This window comes from Dendrobates tinctorius, unplaced genomic scaffold (assembly GCF_039654945.1).
Source record: "Dendrobates tinctorius isolate UK_male_01 unplaced genomic scaffold, ASM3965494v1 ptg000154l, whole genome shotgun sequence".
Taxonomy (NCBI): domain Eukaryota; kingdom Metazoa; phylum Chordata; class Amphibia; order Anura; family Dendrobatidae; genus Dendrobates; species Dendrobates tinctorius.
In genome coordinates, this window is record NW_027361821.1 from 19,315,323 (window position 1) to 19,341,139 (window position 25,817).

General features: G+C 47.0%; 1 protein-coding gene across 1 annotated transcript in view; it reads right to left on the reverse strand.

The window, feature by feature from the left end:
* GUCY2F (guanylate cyclase 2F, retinal) overlaps positions 1-25,817 on the reverse strand; it is a 173,165-nt gene that overhangs the window by 17,388 nt on the left and 129,960 nt on the right. The window contains exon 17 of the mRNA XM_073547535.1: positions 17,827-17,912. Coding sequence (XP_073403636.1) covers positions 17,827-17,912 — 86 coding nt within the window. The remainder of the gene's footprint in view (positions 1-17,826; positions 17,913-25,817) is intronic.

Sequence of the window (25,817 nt, forward strand, 5' to 3'; positions counted from 1 at the left end):
TGAAGCAAAGATTCACTTCTGCCCCGGTTTTGCGGCAACCTGATGTCTCACTCCCGTTCCAGGTAGAGGTGGACGCTTCTGAGATTGGTGCAGGAGCTGTTTTGTCCCAAAAGGATCCTGTAACATCTAAAATGAATCCCTGTGCTTTCTTTTCCCGAAAGTTCTCTCCATCTGAACGCAACTATGATGTTGGGAATCGGGAACTGTTAGCCATGAAATGGGCATTTGAGGAGTAGAGACATTGGTTGGAGGGAGCTAAACATCAAGTCGTGGTCCTCACTGAGCACAAGAATTTGATTTACCTGGAGTCGGCCAAACGCATGAACCTTAGACAGGCTATGTGGGCCTTGTTTTTTACACGTTTTGATTTTGTGGTCTCTTTTCTTCCTGGCACTAAGAATGTCAAGGCTGACGCTCTCTCTAGGAGCTTCTTTGCTGATTCTCCTGTGGTGACCAAGCCTGCTACCATCTTAGGCGAAGGGGTAGTTCTTTCTGCCATCTCGCCCGATTTGAGACGTGCTCTGGAAGAGTTCCAGGAGGACAAACCTGAGCGTTGCCTGAAGTTCATTGCTCTGCATTGGCTGGTCATCCAGGTATTTTTGGTACTAGAGATCTGGTGAGTCTGTCTTTTTGGTGGCCTGCCTTATCTCGTGATGTCAGGAATTTTGTGCAGTCCTGTGGGACTTGCTCCCGGTCTAAACCTTGTTCTCGCTCTAGTGGGTTGTTGATGCCTTTGCCGGTCCCCAGGAGACCATGGACCCATATTTCAATGGATTTCATCTCTGATATGCCTGTCTCTCAAAGAATGACTGTTATTTGGGTGATTTGTGATAGGTTCTCTAAGATGGTTCATCTTGTACCACTCCCTAAGTTGCCATCTTCCTCTGAGTTGGTGCCCCTGTTTTTGCAACAGGTGGTTCGCTTGCACGGGATTCCTGAGAACATTGTATCTGACAGAGGAGTTCAGTTTGTGTCTAGATTTTGGAGGACTTTCTGTTCCAAGCTGGGAATTCAGTTGTCCTTCTCCTCTGCTTTTCACCCTCAGACCAATGGGCAGACGGAGAGAGCAAACCAGACCTTGGAGTCGTATTTGAGATGTTTTATTTCCGCTGATCAGGATAATTGGGTTTCATTTTTGTCCTTGGCCGAATTTGCTTTAAATAATAGAGCTAGTTCTGCCACTTTGATGTCACCTTTTTTTTGTAACTTTGGGTTTCATCCTCGATTTTCTTCAGGGCAGGTGGAGCCTTCTGCCTGCCCAGGTGTTGACACTGTGGTGGAGAGAATGCACCAGATCTGGGACCAAGTGGTGGATAAGTTATCTCTCTCCCAGGAAAAGGCCCAGCGGTTTTCCAACCGACATAGGACCATTAGTCCCCAGTTTAAGGTTGGTGATATGGTTTGGTTATCATCAAAAAATATCGCTATGAAGGTGGCTTCTCCTAAGCCTAGATTTATTGGACCTTACAAGATTTTGGAGATTATTAATCCGGTCTCTTTTCGTTTGGCTCTTCCTGTCACATTTAAAATCCATAATGTGTTTCATAAGTCCTTGTTGAAGAGGTTTGTTGAACCAGTAGTTCCTGGGGTGGCACCTCCGGACCCTGTATTGGTTGAAGGTAACATGGAATATGAGGTAGAGAAGATACTGGATTCCCGTCTGGCTAGACGGAGACTCCAGTATTTGGTTAAGTGGAAGGGTTATGGTCAGGAGGATAATTCCTGGGTCTCTGCCTCTGATATTCATGCCAAAAGATTGGTGCGTGCCTTTCATCGGGCTCACCCTGATCGCCCTGGTGGCGTGGATGAGGGTTCGGTTACCCCTCCTCAAGGGGGAGGTACTATTGTGAGTTCATTTTCCCCTTCACCATTGAGGTCTGATGAACTCTCTCTTCTGGTGAAGGAAGGTAGTGAGGCTGATTACCAAGCATCTGGGCAGGATGATGATGACTGGGTGACAGGAATTGCTGACTGGATATAAGGCAGCCGACGCCCTTCTGCCTTGCTGGTGATCTCTCTGAGGGATTCTAGGAGACCAGTCTGATTCCTGCTCCTCAAAAGCTAAGTTTTCTGCTCTCCTTTTTGCATTAGTGTTTTGGTTTTGTTTTTCCTTGTTTTTCTGGATTTCTGCCATTCCCTTTTGAGGTGTGCTGAATTCCTTTTTGCTCTGTCTTCAGAAAATACCTGAGTACTGATATAGTCTTTTTGAAGCCTAGCGTCTTCAGGGCTTTTTTCCCTATCAGCTGTTGGCTCTTGTTTTGATAGGGTTTTGGCAGATTACAGACAGCAGCTTTTCTATCCTGTCCTATGTAGTTAGCTTGGGCCCCATCGTTTGCTCAGCCTATCTTTCTATCTGTGTGAGTGTTTTTTCATCTTGCTTCACCGTCATTATATGTTGGGGGCTGCCTATTGCTTTGGGGTCTGCTCTGGGGCAGTTTAGATTTCCCTTTCTGTCTTTAGGCTATGTAGTTCTCCGGCTGTGATCGAGGGGTCTAGGGCACCGTAGGAACCCCCCACGGCTACTGCTAGTTGTTGTTGATAGGTTCAGGGGTCTGTAATCCGATAGCTGCCAACTTCTCTGGTTTTCTGGACTTAGCTAGTACTTCTGTTTTTGCCTCCTATGGTGACTCATTCATAACAGTGTGCCCTTGCACGCACCTTGCTATGTTGTCCCTGTTCTGGTTATGTTCGTACCTGATGTTATCCCTGAAGCCTTCCTTAAATGAAGTTTCTTTGAACTAACGTCTCGTCTCGCCTTGTCTTTGTTCCCTGAGCCGCCGTCTGGTCCAGCTGCCATGGTGGCTCACCCCCTTGGTCTTGCCCCTGACACTCCCTGTATAGGGGGTGGTTCTCACTAGGTCAGCTCGCCCTAGGTGGGTGGGTGCCACGGCCCAGAGGGTCCACTCATTCAAAGAAGAAACGACTCAGCGTAAGCTGACGCTCGTCACACCGACAACCCCAACTCACCACAGACACAGATTTCCAATCCAAATCCGGATTATGGATTTGCAACCAGGGAAAACCCAGAACAATGGTATCATGTAAATTATGCAACACCATAAATCTGCAATTTTCTTGGTGGTCTGGGGCGACCCGCATTATCACCTGGGTTCAAAACTGAGGTTTATTCTTCGCCAAAGGAGTAGCATCAATACCCCTCAAAGGAATAGGTGTCCGCAGAGGTGTCATAGGAAAACCACAACGTTTAGCAAAATCCAAGTCCATTAGATTCAAGGCCGCTCCTGAATCCACAAAAGCCTTCGCGGAAAATGTGGATAAGGAGCAGATCAGAGTAATTGCCAAAAGAAACTTAGGTTGTACACCACCCACAGCAAATGTGTGTGCAAAACGTTTCTCTCATTTAGGGCAGACAGAAATAACATGAGAGGCATCTCCACAGAAAAAACACAGCTTATTACTAGAGTTGAGCGAAACGGGTCGAACAATTTCAAAAGTCGCCGACTTTTGGCAAAGTCGGGTTTCATGAAACGAAACCCGACCCTAGGATGAGGTAGGCCACGAGGTCGGCGACTTACGCGCCAAAGTCGCGTTTCAAAAGTTTGTTTAGCGCTCTTTTTCAGCCAATCAGGATCCACGGACACTGTGGGCAACGTGATGACATAGGCAGGGGTCACCACCATCTTTCAGAAGGGCATGCAAGTGATTGGCTTGCTTTGGTGGGCGTCACAGGGGTTATAAAAGGGCGTGCACGCCGACCGCCATCTTACTTCTGCCGATCTTAGCATAGGGAGAGGTTGCTGATTCTGTAGGGAGAGCGTTAGGCAGGGAAGAAGAAAAAAAAACTGCTTCTGCTGCTAGCGATTTTGCCTGTGCAACACACCAGTCACTGTGTGTGCAGTGCAAGGGGAGGCTATATTGTGGTGGATCAGCGGTGTTGGTTGTTAGGCTGCCTTCTAAGGCTTCCTGACAGCTGCATTGCTGTTTCCCCACTGCTCTACAAACTGCTTTTTTAAAAGCAATCCCAATTTTTTTTTTGTCCTGCTGAGGTACTGAGCGTGCATTTATTCACACCATACAGCGGTGTACGTTCCTCACACAGTACCGTGTAACGGCTGTTATCACAGCCACAGTGAAGCTATCTGTGTGTCACTGTGGAAGGATAAGTGGATGACTTGTTCCGTTCTTACAGACCTACACTCTAGGGAGATTCCTATTCTGCCCAATTCTACAATTCACTTTTTTCACACCTGTGCCACCGAGCCTGTGACATAGCGCTCTGATATTCAGTGGGCCTCACACAATCCAAAAGTGTCCAGTGTCCACAAGTGTCTGCAGAAATTCAAAATCTCCCTTATCCTGTAGTCACTTTTTTCACACCTGTGCTATCGAGCCTGTGACATAGCGCTCTGATATTCAGTGGGCCTCACACAATCCAAAAGTGTCCAGTGTCCACAAGTGTCTGCAGAAATTCAAAATCTCCCTTATCCTGTAGTCACTTTTTTCACACCTGTGCCATCGAGCCTTTGACATAGCGCTCTGATATTCAGTGGGCCTCACACAATCCAAGTGTCCAGTGTCCACAAGTGTCTGCAGAAAATCTAAATCTCCCTTATCCTGTAGTCACTTTTTTCACACCTGTGCCATCGAGCCTGTGACATAGCGCTCTGATATTCAGTGGGCCTCACACAATCCAAAAGTGTCCAGTGTCCACAAATGTCTGCAGAAATTCAAAATCTCCCTTATCCTGTAGTCACTTTTTTCACACCTGTGCCATCGAGCCTGTGACATAGCGCTCTGATATTCAGTGGGCCTCACACAATCCAAGTGTCCAGTGTCCACAAGTATCTGCAGAAAATCTAAATCTCCCCTGTCCTATAGACACCTTGTACCTTGTTTTACATTACTATATAGTTTGTTGGATTTTGTCTACATTTCTACCAAAATGAGGAAGGCTGGTGGAAGAGGCCGTGGAATTGGGCGGGGGTTGGCAGCTGGTAATGATGGTGTTGGTGGTGGATCTGATGGTAGTGGCAAAAGCAAAATAGGACCGAATGCAGGAGGTGTTGAGCCTGCGTCATCGTCTGGCTCCATAAGGCTTCGAAGGCTTAGTTTTCTAGGAGTTGGCAAACCGCTTTTAACGCCAGAGCATCAGGAAAAAGTTTTGTCTTACATTGCTGACTCAGCCTCCAGCTCTATCGCCTCCTCTTCTGAAGTTGTAAAAAGTAAAAGCACTGAGTCGTCATTGGAGGCTCATGTTCATGAACCACACCTTTCCTTGTGTCCTTCACCCCAACCAAGATTGAAGGATGACGCAGGCCATACTACTGATTACTCCATGGAGCTGTTTTCACATACCATGCCTGGATTATCAAGTGAAATGGTGAATTACCCAGGCCAAGATGAATCTGACATGGAGTGCACTGATGCACAGCCGCTGATAGATGATTCTGCTGGTACATTCACTCAGAGCACTACATTGTCCTCGCAGTGTACAGAGCCAGATTCTGACCCTGATGAGACTCAGGTGCCCCTTCCCGCACACTATACCACCATACACGGTGACACAGAGGAAGGTGCACATGACATTGAAGAGGAGGTGATGGATGACCCAGTTGTTGACCCAGATTGGCATCCATTGGGGGAAAAGGGTGCTGCTTCCAATAGCTCAGATGAGGAGCATCCACAGCAGACATCGACATCGCAACAGCTGTTATCTGGCAGGCCCGGAGCACTCCAAAGACAGGTTCCAAAAATCTAAAGAGTTGCTGGACAGCTTGTCCAGAGGGTCAAAACATCACAGCGTGCTAGGCCGCAAAATGTCTGTCAAAGTAGGAAGAGTGCAGTGTGGCACTTTTTTGAACAAAATCCTCATGATCAGGCCAAGGTTATCTGTAAGAAGTGCACAAAGACCTTTAGCCGAGGGAAAAATCTGAAAAATTTGAATACCAGTTGCATGCTTAGACATTTAACCAGCATGCATTTGCAAGCGTGGACACAACACCAAACCTCAAGTGCCACATGTGCAACTGATCACAAAGAAGGTAGTCAGCAATGCTACATTGTTTCCCCCACTGTAAGCCCACCGGTTAGCACAGCAGCAAATGTTGAGGTGTCGTTGCAAGGCCACAGCAGTCAGGGAATCCCACTGTTATATCAACGAAATACTGAATCTAGGCCATCAGAAAGAACACCAACTCCATCACCATCATCAACCCTCTCTCAGTCCGCCCTGTCCACCACTACTTCCACCATATGCAGCTCTCAAGTCCAGCTCACCCTCCCAGACACTATGAGTAGGTCAAGAAAGTACTCAGTCTCTCATCCGCGTACACTGGGTTTGAACGCCCACATTGCCAAACTAATCTCGTTTGAGATGATGCCCTATCGGTTGGTGGAAAGCGCAGCTTTCCGCGAACTCATGGCCTATGCAGTACCACGCTATGACCTACCCAGTCGCCACTTCTTCTCTCGCAAAGCCATCCCAGCCCTCCACCATCATGTGAAAGACCGCATTGTCCATGCACTCAAGCAGTCAGTGAGTGGAAAGGTGCACCTCACAACTGATGCATGGTCCAGTCGGCATGGCCAGGGCCGTTACGTATCCATCACTGCGCACTGGGTTAATGTGGTGGATGCAGGGTCCACAGGGGACAGCGGTGGTGGGACAGTGCTGCCTAGCCCACGGTATAGGAAACAGTTGGCTGTAGGAGTTCCACCCTCCTCCTCCTCCTCCTCCTCCTCCAGAAGCGAAAGCTCGTCCACAGAGCGCAGTCGTACGAGCACTCCATCTGCAGCTGCCACTGTTGCACACGTGGTGTCCCCCTATCGAGCAGCTGGTGGAAAGCGTCAGCAGGCTGTGTTGCAGATGATGTGTTTGGGCGACAGACACACCGCCGAGGTGCTGGCCGAGTACTTGAAGCGACAAACTGAGTCATGGCTGGGCAGTGTACATCTTGAGGCAGGCAAGGTAGTTAGTGATAACGGCCGTAATTTTGTGGCAGCCATAGCCCTTTCAAAACTCAGCCACATACCTTGCTTGGCTCACACCTTGAACCTGGTGGTGCAGTGCTTCCTCAAAAATTATCTGGAGTTAACAGCCCTGCTCCATAAGGTGCGAAGACTGTGCGCGCACATCCGCCGGTCGCCTGTACACTCCGTTCGTATGCAGAAGCTGCAGCGATTGCTCCACCTTCCCAACCACCGCCTCATTATCGACATTGCAACAAGGTGGAACTCCACCCTGCACATGGTGGAGCGGCTGTGCGAGCAGAGGCAGGCCATAATGCATTTTTGGGAGGATACACGGCCAGGCACTTTGAGAGCAGACATGGAGTTGACAGGTGTGCAGTGGTCGAAGCTGAAAGACCTCTGTAAAGTCCTTCAGTGTTTTGAGGAATGCACACGGCTGGTAAGCGCAGACGACGCCATCCTAAGCATGAGCATCCCACTTATGCGTCTGCTCATGCAAACTTTGACGCACCTTAAGGAGCAGGCGTCTGCAGCCAATGTTGACGAGGAGGAAGAGGTGGAGGGAATCGTTGATGACATTCAGCCATTGTCTGCTCAGGGACCTCTCCTGGACGAGTTGGAGGAAGAAGAGGAGGAGGAGGATGATGATGGGGATGATTACTTAGGGGAGGAGGATGCATCTCGTGGGGCAAGTGAAAATGTTGGCGTGGCAAGGTCTGGTACAGGGTTTGTGCGTGACTGGAGGGATGTGGATTTGCCAGAAAGTGCTCCTCCAACCAGCACTCGCAGTGCATCATTGACACCGGGAACATTGGCCCACATGTCAGATTATGCCTTGCGGATCCTAAAAAGGGACCCCCGCATTGCCAAAATGATGAATGATGACGACTACTGGTTGGCCAGCATCCTGGATCCACGCTATAAAGGCAAATTACAAAACATCATGCCACAAGAGAACCTTGACCTAATATTGGCTAATAAACAAGCAACTCTGGTAAATCGGTTGCTTGAGGCATTCCCAGCACACAGCAGCGGTGATGGTTCTCACACGAGCCGTACGGGCCGGGGGCAGCTTGGCAGAGGTGTTCGTGGTGCACACAGCAGAAGTGGCGTTGGAGACAGGGGTTTCATGACAATGTTGTGGACTGATTTTTCAAGTACCGCTCACACAACTGGTAATACAGCATCGATGGAAAGTGACAGGAGACAGCAGTTGTCAACTATGGTTACAAACTACTTTTCCTCCCATATCGATGTTCTTCCACACAGGTCATTCCCCTTTGACTATTGGGCTGCTAAACTGGACACCTGGCCTGAATTGGCACAATATGCCTTACAGGAGCTCGCTTGCCCAGCTGCAAGTGTGCTATCGGAAAGAGTCTTCAGTGCAGCTGGATCAATCCTGACAGAAAAAAGGACCCGTCTGTCAACCCAAAATGTGGATGATCTAACCTTCATTAAAATGAACCATGCATGGGTTTCCAAGGATTTTGTCCCACCTTCCCCTGATGACACATAGGGTGACAGAAAAATGGCTTGCTTTGGTCCACCTCTTCCTGGGACTTGACCTATTTCGCCTTTTGCATCAGCTGAATGTCCAACATCAACATATGCCACTTTCTAAAACTCCCTAACTGTGCTGCCTCCCCCCCCATGGCCGGGGTCACCACCTAGCACACGACACCGTGTGAGTGCCGTTGCCCTGGACAGGTGGGTAGGCCGACTCTTGGGCGCGGGCACTGGCACAGGGTCCCTCATAGTGCAATCAAGTGTCTCTGACGGTGGTGGTGCACACCCGCCATCAGACACACCGCCGTACTATGAGGGGTACAGTGCCAGTACCGACGTCCACGAGTGGGCCCCCCTTGCTTGGGCAGGGCCCCAGCATTTGCAATCTTTACCTCTCCCTGCTCCTCCGCTGTGTAGTCTGGGCCGTCAAATCCATACTGTGCCTGACACCGTCTGAGCCTGCCTCCTGATGTATAGACATATCTTTTGAATGTGTACGCTATCCATACATGTTATCCGGGGATACGGTACCCTTTCTCACCTTTGTGCAATCACTTGCAAGCCATACTGGGCCTAACACCGTCTGAGCCTGCCTCCTGATGTATAGACATATCTTTTGAATGTGTACGCTATCCATACATGTTATCCGGGGATACGGTACCCTTTCTCACCTTTGTGCAATCACGTGCAAGCCATACTGGGCCTAACACCGTCTGAGCCTGCCTCCTGATGTATAGACATATCTTTTGAATGTGTACGCTATCCATACATGTTATCCGGGGATACGGTACCCTTTCTCACCTTTGTGCAATCACGTGCAAGCCATACTGGGCCTAACACCGTCTGAGCCTGCCTCCTGATGTATAGACATATCTTTTGAATGTGTACGCTATCCATACATGTTATCCGGGGATACGGTACCCTTTCTCACCTTGCAATCACGTGTAATCCATACTGGGCGTGAGAACGGCTGGCGAGCTGTTAAGCAAGCTACAGCACCTGTGGTTTGCACACGTAAGTTTTTCATTTTTTCAGGAATGACGGTTAGGCCTAATTCCGGAACTGCGGTTGACCTGCACTTACTGGGAAATCATCGTTCGCGAGTAATAATTGTAATCAGTGATCCCCATCACTAACGTTGTTCAGCGGGTTATCTGCACCTGTAAGCGACAAACGCTGGCCTTTTCAGTGTAGCGCACATGCAGCCACGGACATGTAAGGGCATGACACACCAGTTATTGGCCAATCTCATGTGCCAGAGCCTCACGTGTCCCTCTAGTAAGCCGGACTCGGACTGCGGGGCATGACGGAGTCTCGTTCGTTACGGAATTAAGCTTGCAATGTGTGCATCTTTTCTGTAGCAGGCATGGTTGAGGTTGCCTGTGTTGAGTCAAATTACGCCGTAGGCTCCACTCCTGGTGGTGCCCTTCTGGACATTCCTTTAAGGTTCAGCTTTGCAACCATACTGCCCACGTAAAACAAACACTTTGCCTTCATGAACGCTGTTTGGAGGGTCATGACTCGTGGGAATAACGCCGCCCAATCAGTTAACCTGCTAGAGAGATCCTTCGTTGCTCCCAAGCATGACATCACACTCCCTAGGAGGAAGGTAATGCCACTGTGGCGACCGTACTCCTGGGGGCGACACAAGTGCACTGATGCCCAGCCACTGCTCGATGAATCTGCTGGTACATTGACCCAGACCACTACATTCCCCTCGCACGCTACCCGGCCTGAATCTGACCCTGATGAAACTCAGGTTACCCTTCCCATATACAGTTCCATCTTACACGGTGACAAAGAGGAAGCTGCAGATGAAAGTGCAGGTTCGGCCCACCCGCCATCAGACACACCACCGTACTATCAGGGGCCCTGTGCCAGTGCCGTCACCAACGAGTGGGCCCCCCCTGCTTGCTCAGGATCACAGCACTTGCAAGGTTGAAATACTGTGCAGTGAGATGGAAGATGGGGACGACGAGGAGTCCAGACTAGTACAGGGATTCCCTAGCGAGGAGACTTATTTGATTGTTTTCAATGTTGGGACAGCAATTTTTGGGGAGCACTATACTCTGGAGAATGATAGATGGGGCCCACCATACACTGGAACATTCCAAAGGTGGACATCAGACACTGGAGCAGCATTTACAGGGCCCATTATACACTAGAGCATTAGAAATGGGGCCCATTATGTTTGGAGCATTATTTGGGCCCATAAGACAGTGGAGCTTCATCCATGGGGACCAACATATACTGTAGCATTATGTGGAGCGCATCATATACTGTTTCAAACATTATATGGGACCAATGATTCTGTATGGAGAAATAGATGGGCCTCGTCATGAGATGTAAAAAGTGAAGTATTTTTCATTGTACTATACCGCTATTTCTCTGCCGTATCGGAGCATGATGAGTTGTGGTATGTGTTAAAGGGGCGCTCTTTCGCCCAGGGCACATGAAAACCTGGAGCCAACCCTACCCCCCCACAACTTTAGCCAAATAACCCCCATTTTTCAGTGCGTAACTTGTATTATGAAGTTAATTAAGGTTGACCAGCTTAAGTAAGAAGAATTGATGCTTTTGGCATTCAAATGAGCACTGTAGGTGTGTTTCCTGTCCTCCTCTCACTGCCGACTTTTATTCCCCATTGACTTACATTGGGTTTCGTGTTTCGGGACGACCCCTACTTTTCCCTATAATCGGCCGATCTTGCTCGACCCGACTTTTGGAAAAGTCGGGTTTCACGAAACGAAACTCGACCATAAAAAAACAAAAGTCGCTCAACTCTATTTATTACGCCTTCTAAACTCCTGACGTTGCGCCCTAGACAAAACTCCATCACATTGCATAGGTTCAGACATTAGTTCAAAATGTGGCAGCGCCTCCCATGTAGTCTTGCGTTCACGTAAACGCCGATCAACTTGAATGGCTAATGACATAGAATCGTCAAGACCAGAGGGAACAGGAAATATCACCATAGTATCTTTTAAAGTCTCAGACAAACCCTTACGAAAGAGAGCTGCCAATGCACTATCATTCCATGTAGTAAGGACCGCCCACTTTTGGAATTTCTGACAGTATAATGTTGTGAGCTCATCTGTTCATTCATCTTTTGTGTCCGAGGAGCTCCCTCTTCTGGTGAAGGAAGGTAGTGAGGCTGATTTGGATGAAAGAAACCAAACACCTGATCAGGTGGATTGTGACTGGGTAACGGGAACTACAGACTGGATTTAAGGCAGCCGACGCCCTTCTGAGTTGCTGGTGATTTCTCTGCTGGATTCTTGGAAACCAGTCAGATTCCTGCTTCCCAAAGATAAGTTTTTGCTCTGCTATTGAACTTATTAGTTTTGGTTTTGTTTACCTTGTTTTTTGAGTTCAGACATCCCCGGCCGGGGGTGTGCTGGATTCTTTTTCCTTGATCAGTGTTCTCTTTTGCGCTGCTTCCAGAATATTCTGAGTGCTGATATAGGGTTTGAAGTCTAGTGACTTCAGGGTCCTTTTTGCTTATCAGTTGTGTTGGTAATATTTTTGGCAGGGTTTTCTCGGATTGCAGACAGCAGCTTTTCTGTCCTGTCCTTTTTAGTTAGCTTGGGCCCCATCGTTTGCTCAACCTATCTTTCTATCTGTGTTACTGTTTTCATCTTTCTTCACCGTCATTATATGTTGGGGGCTGCCTATTGCTTTGGGGTCTGCTCTGGGGAAGTCAGTTTTTCCCTTTTCTCTCTTTAGGCTTGTGTAGATCTCCGGCTGTGACGAGGTGTCTAGGATCACCGTAGGAACACTCCACGGCTACTGCTAGTTGTGTGATAGGATCAGGGGTCTGCAATCCGCTAGTTTCCAACCTCTCTGATTTTCTGGGCTGAGCTTGTGTTTTGTTTTTTCCTCCTCGGTGACTCAATCATAACAGTATAACTCTGCAGGATCCTGACCCTGGTTCAATGCCAATAGGGCTCTCTCAGCTTGATCAATAGCATTAGGTTCATCATATAACAACCCCAAGGCTTGAAAAAATGCATCCACATTAGTCAAAACAGGATCTTCAGGTGTCAAAGAAAACGCCCAATCCTGGGGATCGCCGCACAGCAAGGAGATGACAATTTTAACCTGCTGCGCAGAGCTCCCCGATGAGTTAGGCTTCAAGGCAAGAAATAATTTACAAGTATTCTTAAAATTCAAAAATTTAGACCGATTCCTAGAAAACACATCAGGAGCAGGGATCCTTGGTTCAACAGCATGTGAATGAGTGAGACAGGCGGAAATTCCCTGCACTTCAGCAGCGAGCTGCTCCACACGATCAGACAATTGCTTAATCTCCATCAAAAAAAAAATCCTCCTACGGCCCCAAAGAAAAAGAGGAGAAAACATACATATATAACAAAAAAAAATATCTGACACTTTTTTTTTTTTTTTACAATTCTCTCCTGCTTAAGAGTACCCTAGAATCTGCGGTATGGCTGGTGATTCTGTTATGAATGAGTCACCGAGGAGGAAAAAACAAAAAGAAAGCTAAGCCCAGAAAACCGGAGAGGTTGGTAACTAGTGGATTGCAGACCCCTGATCCTAACCACAACAACTAGCAGGAGCCGTGGAGCGTGCCTACGGTGGTCCTAGATGCCTCGTCCCGGCCGGAGAACTAAATAAGCCTAAAGAAAGAAAGGGAAAATCTAAACTGCCCCAGAGCAGACCCCAAAGCAATAGACAGCCCCCAACATGTATTGTCGGTGAAACAAGATGAAAACACAGACACAGGTAGAAAGATAGGCTGAACAAACGATGGGGCCCTCGCTAACTAGAAAGGACAGGAAAGAAAAGCTGCTGTTTGCAATCACGCAAAAAAACCCTGCCAAAAAGAATGTCCTACACGTCTGAAAGAAAAAGGCCCTGAAGTCGCTAGACTTCAAAATACTATATCAGCACTCAGGTATATTCTAAAGACAGAGCAAAAGAGATCAACTGATCAGATACAAAATGGGGATTCAGCCCAGTCCCAGCCAGGGTTGGCTGAACATAAAAACTAAGTAAACCAGACAAAAACTCATAAGAACAATAGCAGAGAAAACTTAGCTTTAGGAAGGCACGAACCAAACTGGAAACCAGGAGCCACAGTCAGGAAAAATCACCAGCAAGAAACTAGGGAGTCAGCTGCCTTAAATCCAATCAGAAACTCCTGATGTCCAATCGCAGTCCTCTTCCTCAGGTGGCCGGTCTCTGCCATTTAGATCAGCTTCATTACCTCCCTTCACGAACAGAGGGAGTCCAGATAGAGAACTCACTACTCCTCTGTCAGCACAGCCAGCTCCATAACCCTCACCAGAAGCCAGAGGCAAACTCGAAAATGAGCTCACAACAAGCACCTGTAACTTACCTGTGGCACCTAACAGATGTTGGAAATAACTAAATCACACTTGCAGCCAGCTGACATGGATTAAAGTTGACTCAACCTCTGTCCTGTGTCCTTGTGTGTACCACATTGAGCATGGAGAAAAGAAAGAAGACCAAAGAACTGTCTGAGGACTTGAGAAACTAAATTGTGAGGAAGCATGAGCAATTTCAAGGCAACAAGTTCATCTCCAAAGACCTGAATGTTCCTGTGTCTACCGTGAGCAGTGTCATCAAGAAGTTTAAAGCCCATGGCACTGTGGCTAACCTCCCTAGATGTGGACGGAAAAGAAAAATTGACAAGAGATTTCAACGCAAGATTGTGCGGATGTTGGCTAAAGAACCTCGACTAACATCCAAACAAGTTCAAGCTGCCCTGCAGTCCAAGGGTACAACAGTGTCAACCCGTACTATCCGTCGGCGTCTGAATGAAAAGGGACTGTATGGTAGGAGACCCTGGAAGACCCCACTTCTTACCCCGAGACATAAAAAAGCCAGGCTGGAGTTTGCTGAAACTTACCTGAAAAAGCCTAAAACGTTTTGGAAGAATGTTCTCTGGTCAGATGAGACAAAAGTAGAGCTTTTTGGGCAAAGGCATCAACATAGAGTTTACAGGAGAAAAAAAGAGGCATTCAAAGAAAAGAACCCGGTCCCTACAGTCAAACATGGCGGAGGTTCCCTGATGTTTTGGGGTTGCTTTGCTGCCTCTGGCACTGAACTGCTTGACAGTGTGCATGGCATTATGAAGTCTGAAGACTACCAACAAATTTTGCAGCATAATGTAGGGCCCAGTGTGAGAAAGCTGGGTCTCCCTCAGAGGTCATGGGTCTTCCAGCAGGACAATGACCCAAAACACACTTCAAAAAGCACTAGAAAATGGTTTGAGAGAAAGCACGGGAGACTTCTAAGGTGGCCAGCAATGAGTCCAGACCTGAATCCCATACACCTGTGGAGAGATGTAAAAATGGCAGTTTGGAGAAGGCACCCTTCAAATATCAGGGACCTGGAGCAGTTTGCCAAAGAAGAATGGTCTAAAATTCCAGCAGAGCATTGTAAGAAACTCATTGATGGTTACCGGAAGCGGTTGGTCGCAGTTATTTTGGCTAAAGGTTGTGCAACCAAGTATTAGGCTGAGGGTGCCAATACTTTTGTCTGGCCCATTTTTGGAGTTTTGTGTGAAATGATCAATGTTTTGCTTTTTGCTTCATTCTCTTTTGTGTTTTTTCATTTAAGGCAAATTAAATGAAGATAATAATACCAAAGAATTTGTGTTTGCAATCATTTTCAGGAAGAAACTGAGTATTATCGGACAGAATTGCAGGGGTGTCAATACTTTTGTCCACAACTGTACAATACAGTATACGATCACTGTACAGTATGTGAATACGATAAACTCATGTTGTTTCTACTACATTAGAGCAATGAACCAAGAATTGCTCATGTGAATTAGAAATCTTGCTACAGAGACAAAATTTAAAGCGGTTGTCCGGTACTTTAATATTGATGTCCTATCCTTAGGATAAGTCATCAATAACAGATTGGTGGGGCTGGGATACCGTGCACCCGCCGTCAATAAGCTGTTCCTGGTTTCGACGACAGATGGATGTGCTTAGTTGTGGAGTTGCACAGCTCGTCAACTGCATAATGGCTGCAATCGGGCACTACACATCCCCCCATTCAAATTAATAGTGGGGGATCTTCCATATCCTGCACAGGCCGCTATGCAGTTGACGGAGCTGTGCTGTTCCATATCGTAACTAAGGGCATCCAGACGTCACCTCAACCGGGAAATGCTGATCAGTGGGGTGCCGGCTGTTGCACCCCCACCAATCTAGAATTGATGACCTTTGCTAAAATCCTCAATATTAAAATACTGGACAACCCCTTTAATTTAAAAGCCTTTCTTTCTTCTTGACATTTCATTCCTCATATTAATGCAACATTTAGATAGCTCTGTAAATTCACCAAGCGCTGCTACTAGTTTTTAAAAATATGCACACAATAGGTTTATGTGAAAAAAAGGGAAGAAAGGTATGGGACGCAACAAACTTGTTTGGCCAAAAATCTCAATGCTGCCGATGGTTGTCCACTATCTTTAGTATAGCATTCAGAATCTTCTATTCTTTTTTGAGCTAGCCAGATCTGCAAAAGCTGAGCAAATAACAATATATACCGTGTATACTGCAGTATAAGCCGACCCGAGTATAAACCAAGATGCCTAATTTTGCCACAAAAAACTGGGAAAACTTATTGACTCGAGTATAAGCCGAGGGTGGTGCTGCACAAGGGTTAATGGTGGCCCAAGAAGATGCTCCATAGATAAATACCTGCCATATGCTGCACAAGGGTTAATGGTGGCCCAAGTAGATGCTCCATACACAAATATCCCCCATAAAATGCTGCACAAGGGTTAATGGTGGCCCAAGAAGATGCTCCATAGATAAATACCCCCCCATAAAATGCTGCACAAGGGTTAATTGTGGCCCAAAAAGATGCTCCATAGATAAATATCCCCCATAAAATGCTTCACAAGGGTTAATGGTGGCCCAAAAAGATGCTCCATAGATAAATACCCCCATAAAATGCTGCACAAGGGTTAATGGTGGCCCAAGAAGATGCTCCATAAATAAATACCCCCCATAAAATGCTGCACAAGGGTTAACTGTGGCACAAGAAGATGTTCCATAGATAAATACCCCCCATATAATGCTGCTGCTGCAATTAAAAAAAAAATGACATACTCACCTCTTGTCGCTGGGGGCCAGGTGCCGGTGTTCTGAGCAGGCGGGGACACCGGCGCGCTATGTGGGCCAGGTGCTGGTGTCGCCGCTGGCTCAGGCTCCCGGCACTGGCGATATTCACCTGTCCCCGTTCCATCGCTGTGCGCGGCTCTATCTCCCGGGTCTCTGCAGTGACGTTCAGCAGAGGGCGCGCACTGACTACGTCATCGCGCCCTCTGACCTGAACGTCACAGTCAGAGGACGCGGAGGACAGAGCCGCGTGCGGCTGTGAAATGGGGACAGGTGAATATTGCACTGCTCGCCCTCCTCCCCCTGTCATTCTCACCCCCTCCTGGCACATGGTCTCTGCAGCCCCTGCTTCTTCCATGGTCTCGGCGCAGCAGCTCTTCCAGGTTTCAGCGGTCACGTGGTACCGCTCATTAAAGTCATTAATATGCGCATATTCATGACTTTAATTAGCGGTACCACGCCGAGACCATGGGAGAAGCAGGGGCTGCAGAGACCGTGCCAGGAGGGAGTAAGTATGATCTCTGACACCCGCGCTCCCGCTTCCCCGCCGACCTCCGGTATATGACTCGAGTATAAGCCGAGAGGGGCACTTTCAGCCTTAAAAAACGGGCTGAAAATCCCGGCTTATACTCGAGTATATACGGTATAGTATAAAAACTAGCGCAAAATCCTTTTTAAACTGGCCATACACTACAGATTTTAGACAGCCATTGTATCAGTAAAAGATTGATCTAGCATGATGGATTTTTTGTTTCAGGGATTGATCGTTATTTATACCATTTAACAGATTTATATCCCATCAACAGAATCATGTCAGAGATTGATGGGTGATTTATCATTTTCACAATGTGATGACCTTCATTTACCAGTCGTTAAGAAATTACCCAGTGAATATCTCTATGAAATCATGATTGTATTGTCAGCTATAAAGTATGGTCACATTAATGATGGTGCACAGAGAACCTCCTGATTATTGCTTCATCATTAGGAGACAGGTTGCTAATAGAATGCAAGAGAAGGGGTGACACGTATGGCATGTAATGTTATACATTTTCATGCATAACATTACCTCAGATATTCTTCCTTGCAAGTTGCTTTTCTGCTTTTCTTCTTTTGAAAGCGGTTATCTCATCCTGCAGAAAACCATGACCCACTTGCCTGTGAACGATATCAAAATAGTGACGGAAAAAAAAATAGAAATACAGTGAGGTAGACAGCAAGAGGATATCCTGCGCCTGGACCGCATGATGTCTCTGCTTACCCTGACTTGATCACTGGTGGGACAGGTAATGGTTTTCTAAAACCTTCTTTTCCAACCAGCCAGTATGTCTCTTCAACACCTTTACCCTTATCCAAAAGAGAGAAAGGACATCATTACCAGATGGCTTTTAAGGATCCCCCAATGTACCAAAGTTGCCTTAAATTAAAGCTTCCAATTGAGTTTACTGAAATAAAAAAAGAAAACAAAAACCTAGAATTATCCAGTGATTATGCCGTAATGAAGGACGAAGATATTTGTGGATTATAGGTTATATTTATTAATTGATGGTCACTTTTAATCCAAGCATTGATGCCACTTCATACAAACTTGGAGCCAACAACCAACATCTTTACCTTTTTTTTTACATGGTAACTTTATAATTTACTTTTTGCTTCAAATGTCATGAGTTTTTTGATTAGTGAATGTAATCATGCCTTTCTACTTTAACATTGATGACCAATCCTTGATCTATAAAAAAATAGAATACTCGGCACTCAAGGATTCAAGAGAAATGCTTTTGCTTTTATTTATAAGGCAATGCAAAAAGTAACACTTTGACAATATGAAACTCTGTGTAACATAAAAATACAGATACAGTGTAAGTTGAAAAGGAAAGCAAAATAATATAAATATCGATTTAATTTATTAAAAAAATTGTCAGTTTATTACACGTAGTCTTATAAGATACTAGTTATCATTACGTCCTGTGATCTGGTGCATCTTTAATGCATTGAATATCATGTGTGACTCATTATGCAAAAAGCTTTTTCTTGCATTTATTGTTCCTGAGTCCCTAAAATGTCAAGAAAGTAGAGACTCACAGTTTTCCAATTTACCTAATTAGAATAAAACAGTTGTATTCCATTAATGTATTATATCTGTCACTAGTTGAAGAGCCCGGCATTAGTTATAACAAATTATAATGATTATATCTATATATATATATATATATATATATATATATATATATATATAAAGCTGAGTGTAGAGCCCCGCCCACTCCACATAGCCACATTCACTATAATATCACACATCATCTCATCAGCCAGAGCTACCAGACTACTACCACTAATATCCCACATCATCCCGTCAGCCAGAGCTACCAGACTACTACCACTAATATCCCACATCATCCCGTCAGCCAGAGCCACTGGACTACTACTCCTAATATCCCACATCATCCCGTCAGCCAGAGCCACCGGACTACTACCCCTAATATCCCACATCATCCCGTCAGCCAGAGCCACCGGACTACTACCCCTAATATCCCACATCGTCCTATCAGCCAGAGCCACTGGATTACTACCATTAATATCCCACATCATCCATCATCCCGTCAGCCAGAGCCACCGGACTACTACCACTAATATGCCACATCATCCAGTCAGAGCCACTGGACTACTGCCCCTAATATCCCACATCATCCCATTAGCCAGAGCCACCGGACTACTACCCCCTAATATCCCACGTCATCCCATCAGTCAGAGCCACCGGACAACTACCGCTAATATCCCACATCATCCCGTCAGAGCCACCGGACTACTACCCCTAATATCCCACATCATCCATCCTGTCAGAGCCACCGGACTACTATCCCTAATATCCCACATCATTCTCTCAGAGCCATCGGACTACTACCCCTAATTTCCCACATCATCCCATCAACCAGAGCTACCGGACAACTACCCCTAATATCCCACATCATCCCGTCAGCATGGGGTCAGAACCAGAGTGCTGAGTGGAACCGTCCAAACTTCCATACCGGGGATCCCTTTAAGAGAGGCCTGGCATCAGAACCAGAGCGCTGAGTGGATTTGCCCTGACTTCGATACCAATTATCCCTTTAATAGAAGCCTGGGGTGAGAATCAGAGCGCTTACCTTAACTTCCATACCGGAGATCCCTTTAAGAGAGGCTTGGGGTCAGTACCAAAGTGCAGTTTGGATTTGCCCTCACTTCCATACCGGGGATCCCTTTAAGAGGGGCCTGGGGTCAGAACCAGAGTTCTGAGTGGAACTGGTCTAACTTTCATACCGGGGATCCCTTTAAGAGAGTCTGGGATCAGAACCAGAGCACTGAGTGGATTTGCCCTGACTTGCATACCAATGATCCCTTTAATAGAATCCTGAGGTCAGAATCAGAGCGCTGAGGGATTTGGCCTAACTTCCAATACAGGAGATCCCTTTATGAGAGGCCTGGGGTCAGAACCAAAGCACTGGATGGATTTTCTCTGACTTCCATACAAATGATCCCTTTAATAGAAGCCTGGGGTCAGAATCAGAGCGCTGAGGGATTTGCTCTAACTTCTGATCTCAGCGAGAGCAAGCGACAATGATGAGAGCTGCCTTCAGCAGCCGGCACCTAAGAACAGCGCAAACAGTACTGCTTTTCCCAGGCGCCAGTACATGCCACATGGATGGCACATGGATGTGATACATAGACAGCCAACCAATGTCACATACATACGTACAGATGGCACACAGACACATACCCCAGATCTCACCAGTACTGTATTTTCCTGTAAGGCTGGAGTCACACACAATGTAGAAAAATATGGACCGTATTTTACGTCCATAATACGCATAAATGGTCCCTAAATAGTGCTCCGTATGTCATCCATTGTCAGGGTGTGGCCGCGTATTTTTCTCATGTAAGCATCTGTATGTAATCCGTATGTGATCCGTATAGTGTTTTTTTCTCGCAACCTTGCAAAATGGACATTTAACGGTTTTGAAGCCTGCACATAATTTAAATCATCAGCACCAACCCTATTTATTGCCTCAACATCAGGTGGCAGCCTCCAATCTGCCCATTTTGGTGCTGTGCTTGTGTTGGTGTCTTGGTGGTTGGTAGCAAACATGTCAAATACACTTCAGTTCACCCCAACTGACCGTGTTCTGTTCAACTGGGTTTTGTCCCGGCGCTTTGGCCAGCCATACCCAGTGATTTTGGATCCGAGGAGGAGGAGACGAATGTGGGTGCATCCGCATTGTGACGAGCGTCAGCTTAAGCTGAGTCGTTTTTCTTGAATGAGTGGACCCTCTGGGCTATGGCACCCACCCACCTAGGGCGAGCTGACCTAGTGAGGAACCACCCCCTATACAGGGAGTGTCAGGGGCAAGACCAAGCGGGTGACCTACCACGGCAGCTGGACCAGACGGCCGGCTCAGGGAAACAAGACAAGGCGAGACAAGACGATAGTTCAAGTAAACTTCATTCAGGAACACTTCAGGGTACAACAGGTGCAAAGGTGAACACACAAAGAACATAAAGCAAGATGCGTGCAATGGCACGCCGAGGTCCAAGGCTTGAGGAACTCTTCTAGGTAACACAGGTGCAAAACGTGAACACACAGAATCCATATAACAAGGTGCGTGCCAGGGCACGCCAAAGTCCAAGGCAGGGTGCGAGGCATCGGACTCCGTAAGGCTGGCAAGGACTGACAGGGTCCAGGAATCCGGCTTCAAACCTCCGGCAGCGGTCAGCAGGCTTCAGGAATCCGGGAGACAAACTAGGAGACAAAACAGGGTGTGTGCAAGGAAACACGCCAGGATCAGATTCACAGAACGGAGACCTGCGCATGCTGAGGGGCATGCCAGGGACGGATACAAGGATGGAGGCCTGCACGTGCGAGGACACACCAGGGAGAAGCACAAGGACGGTGGCCTGCGCGTGCGAGGGCACGCCAGGGACGGGTACATTGGCATCGGAATCCGGGGTCCAGGTATCGACCGACAGGGTCCAGGAATCAGGCTACGGACATCAGCTCCGGACATCAGGCCGCAGTCATCTAAGTCCAGACCTCTGACAGCGGTCGGCAGGTTATGGAATCCGGCAGGCAAACTAGGGTTTAGAGCAGAGCAAAGAGGCAAAAAGTTTTGTGCAAGAGTAGCACGAAAAGGCACAGTGCGAGAACCAGCGTGCGTACAAGGGAGCACGGAAACCACGGCTGGGGCACTGGCAGGTGGTACCAACGATGGCATAAGCAGGCGGGCACGAGTAGAGACGGCACTGCTGTGGCCACGCAGCCGGAGACCACTATAGCACTGGACGGGGGCACGGCTGAGAAACACAGGCGAGCACGGCTAGAGGTGGCACGGCTGAGGCACACCAGGCAGGCACAGGGGGCACGGAGCTAGGCAAAGATACAGGACAGAGACGCGTGCAGCAGACAGCACGGCAAAGCCTAGTACGAAAAGTGCAAGAGTGCACGAAGTATCAGAGACAAGGCATAGAGTAGTAGACAGGACCCTGCGCATGCAAAGGACATGCCAGGGGAAAGGTACAGGGCGAGGCCTGTGCGTACCAAGGGGCACGCCAGGGATAGAGCACAGAACGGAGGCCTGCACGTGTAGACAGACACGTCAGGGACAGGGACAGAGTCTAGCAGCGGAGCGTAGGCAGAAGCCCAGAGCTGGACCAAGGGAGAACCTTGGGACTAGACAGGGTACAGAGCGGAGGCCTGCACATGTAGGGAGACACGCCAGGGACAGGGTACAGAACGGAGGCCTGCACGTGTAGACAGACACGTCAGGGACAGGGACAGAGCAAACATAACAAGAAGACATAGCGAGGACAAACAGAGCACGGAGGACAACACGAGACAAAGCACAAGACAAGAGATGGAATATGAGCACGGAGCGTGTGCAGAGACGCACGACAGAGCAAAGTGCAAGGGCACAGAATAGTAAGGGAGCGACACAGCAGACCAAGCAGCCATGCAGGGAAGCAACATAATACTCAGGCCCTGAGCATAGGAAGGGGCGGTCTGATATAGGGCATAGCACCTCCACTTCCGGGTCAGGACCAGCGGAGAACTTCCAGTTAAGATCCTCCAGGATCACAGGGAGCAGTCACATGATCAGGATTCCAGACATGCAAGGATGATTGCAGAACCAGTGCTGAAACCTAGGCAGGTCACATGATCAGGGTTTCAGACATGCAGAAACGATTGCAGAAACGGACAATGCAGGATCCTAGGAAAGGTCACATGATCAGGGTTTCAGACATGCAGACGAATGCAGAACCAGCCTATGCTGGAACACAGGAATGACACATGATCAGGGATTCTAGACATGACGAGACGATCACAGAAGGCAGAGCAGAAACGCAGGCATCCTGCAGCTCAACAGACATGAGGTGAGTGTGCACACTGCTCTAGGGAACATGCAGGATAGCAGACACGAGATGCGCGTGCACACCGCTCCAGGGGTTCTTGAGGCAAAACAGACATGGCAGACATGGCTGACATGACACGCATTTGAGACAACGCCTCAATAAAGGCCATTTTCACAGGCTTTATGCAGCTCTGAGGACACATCCTGACAAGTTTTTCCTCTATTGTCGGATGACCATTTCTACCTTTGATGTTTTGTTGGAGACAGTGCGCCCAGGGATTACCTTCCAGGACACCCGGATGCGCAAATGTATCTCTGCGGAGGAGCGCCTTCTCCTTACGTTACGGTCTGTATTTCTCAGCTACAGAATGTATGTAGATGATTATTTTATCAAATAATTCTCTTACTCAGTAACCCCTTTTTGGCCAAGAAACATTAGGTATTGTTACCAAATATATGCTCTCAAACTTAGAACACTTTGATGTGTTATTCCACATTACATAGCCGTGGGACATGTGTATATGTATTGTTCGCCTAGCTTCCTACTTACACACTGTTGTGGTGATCTATATGTAATGTGTGCATCCTTGAGCATGTATTTTAATGTATATATTTTCTACATTTGTTTAATTGTAGGTTCCTCTCCACAGGCCTTTCTTATGCAGCACTCCATCTGGAGTTTTTGATTGGGCGATCGACAATATCCGGCATTGTTCGTGCTACATGTGCGAAAATCTGGTCCAGAGTTCATCATCTGGTCATGCCAGAGCCCAAGATGGGAGACTGGTTGAGGATTGCCGGGGGATTTGAGTTGCACTGCCAATTCCCCAATTGTATTGGAGCCCTGAATGGGAAGCACATCCGTGTGCGTAAGCCGCCGAACTCAGAGTCCCAATTCTATAATTATAAACAATATTTTTCTGTAGTTTTGTTCGCTCTGGTTGACAGTAACTACAGGTTTATAATGGTAGACATTGGGGCTTATGGAAGAACTGGAGACTCTAGAGTCTTCAATTCTTCCATTATGGGTCGGCGGCTGCGCAATAACCTGTTGGACCTACCACCACCACGTCAGCTGCCAGTCTCATATCAAGAAGCGGTGCCTTATGTCCTAGTGGAGGATGAAGCCTTCCAATTGACCAGGCATGTCATGAGGCCATACTCACACAAAAACCTTAACCACCGGCGCAGGATTTTTAATGTGCGCCTTTTACGTGCCCGAAGACTGGTGGAGTGCGCCTTTGGCATTCTTTGTGCCAAATGGTGTGTCCTCCAGTCTGCCATTCAGCTGAGTGAAGCCAATATCAATGAGGTCATCAAAGCTTGTGTGGTCCTCCATAACTTCACTAGACTGCATGATTGCTCCTCATCTCATGTGACTGAAGGTGTGGTGGACAATGGGGATAGGCCTAGGCCACATGTGCTCCCTTTACGGCGTCCTCTCTCAGGACTCAAAGTACGTGATGTGTTCACCCAGTATTTTGTTTCACCTCATGGTTCTACTACCTGGCAAGATCAGGCTGTATCTATGTTGTGATGTTCTTATGTGTGTGTATATAATTTTTTTTGTTTGGTGTTCTATGATTTGTGTTGTCTGTTTATATGTGATAAACTTGACTTACTTATTCGAATGCCTAAAATAATTCAGGAAGAAGGCCAAATATATTTCTTTGGAATTTTGCTATGGGGCCTCATGATTTCTATGTACACCCATGCCCACACTGATTATACATCCATGGTATAACTTTTCACTATTCTTTAAATGTCTGCACTTAGGCAATCACTTTAAGGTAATACACAGCAGCAGTGAACCCCATCTGCAGAGATTTCTGAAATATTAAAGAGCTTCTTCCTCATACCCTTTAAAATATGTATGCAGAAAGACCGAAGCTTTTTATTGAGCATCTATTCTTTCCAACAAGTGCCTGTTTTGTTTTTTTTGTTGTTTCTCCATTTGATTATGAATTTTACTTGGAAGACAGCGAGCAGCTGTTCAATTTTCAGAAATCTGTGCAATCAAGAACTGTCACCTCTGACCTATCTAACACAAAAAAATGGCCTCTGTGTTAAAGTATACCTTATATTTCAGGAAACCTTTAATTTCTGGTTCAGATCTGATGAAGTGCTGGCTGCAACATCATCTAGTAAACATTATCTGCCTGCACAACCCATGATGACCACTCCACGTGTGTATCTAATAAAATAGTGCGCGATACCACATCCAGGGGGAGTGCCACTTATCTCTTCTACTCAGAAGAAAAAGTTTAGATACGTGGTCTGCAGCAAGATGAGCACCACCCCAGAGGTTGTGAGTCCTGGCTGAACTAGATATTGTATGAGTGATATCTATCATCTTCTAATGAGGATCTTGTATATTGGTGCCATTCCTTCTTCTAGTATTATTAATACATTTTTAAAATAAGCTGTAGTGTGTATAAATAAGAAATAACACTGTCAGCATGGTGGCTCAGTGGTTAGCAGTAAGCAGTGGTAGCCTTGCAGGATTGGGGTCCCGGATTCAAATCCCACCAAGGACACCCTCTGCAATAACTTTACATGTTCTCCTTCTGTCTTCATAGATTTCCTCCCACACTCTAGAAACATACTAATAGGAAATTTGTGAGCCCCAATGGGGACAGGGATGATGGTAATGTCTGTAAAGCGCTATGGAATTAATGGTGCTATATATGCAAGTAAAATAAATATATATTGCTTCTGGCCATTATATGACTTGCCTACTGCCCATATTCTACAATTATTCCCCTTTGTGCACTATGTTTTCATTTTTCAGTTATCTCTAAGTTAGTGCTCATTCAGACATCCGAATTTTACTTATAAATGCCATTTGTGTTTTACACTGATAATACTTGTGCTC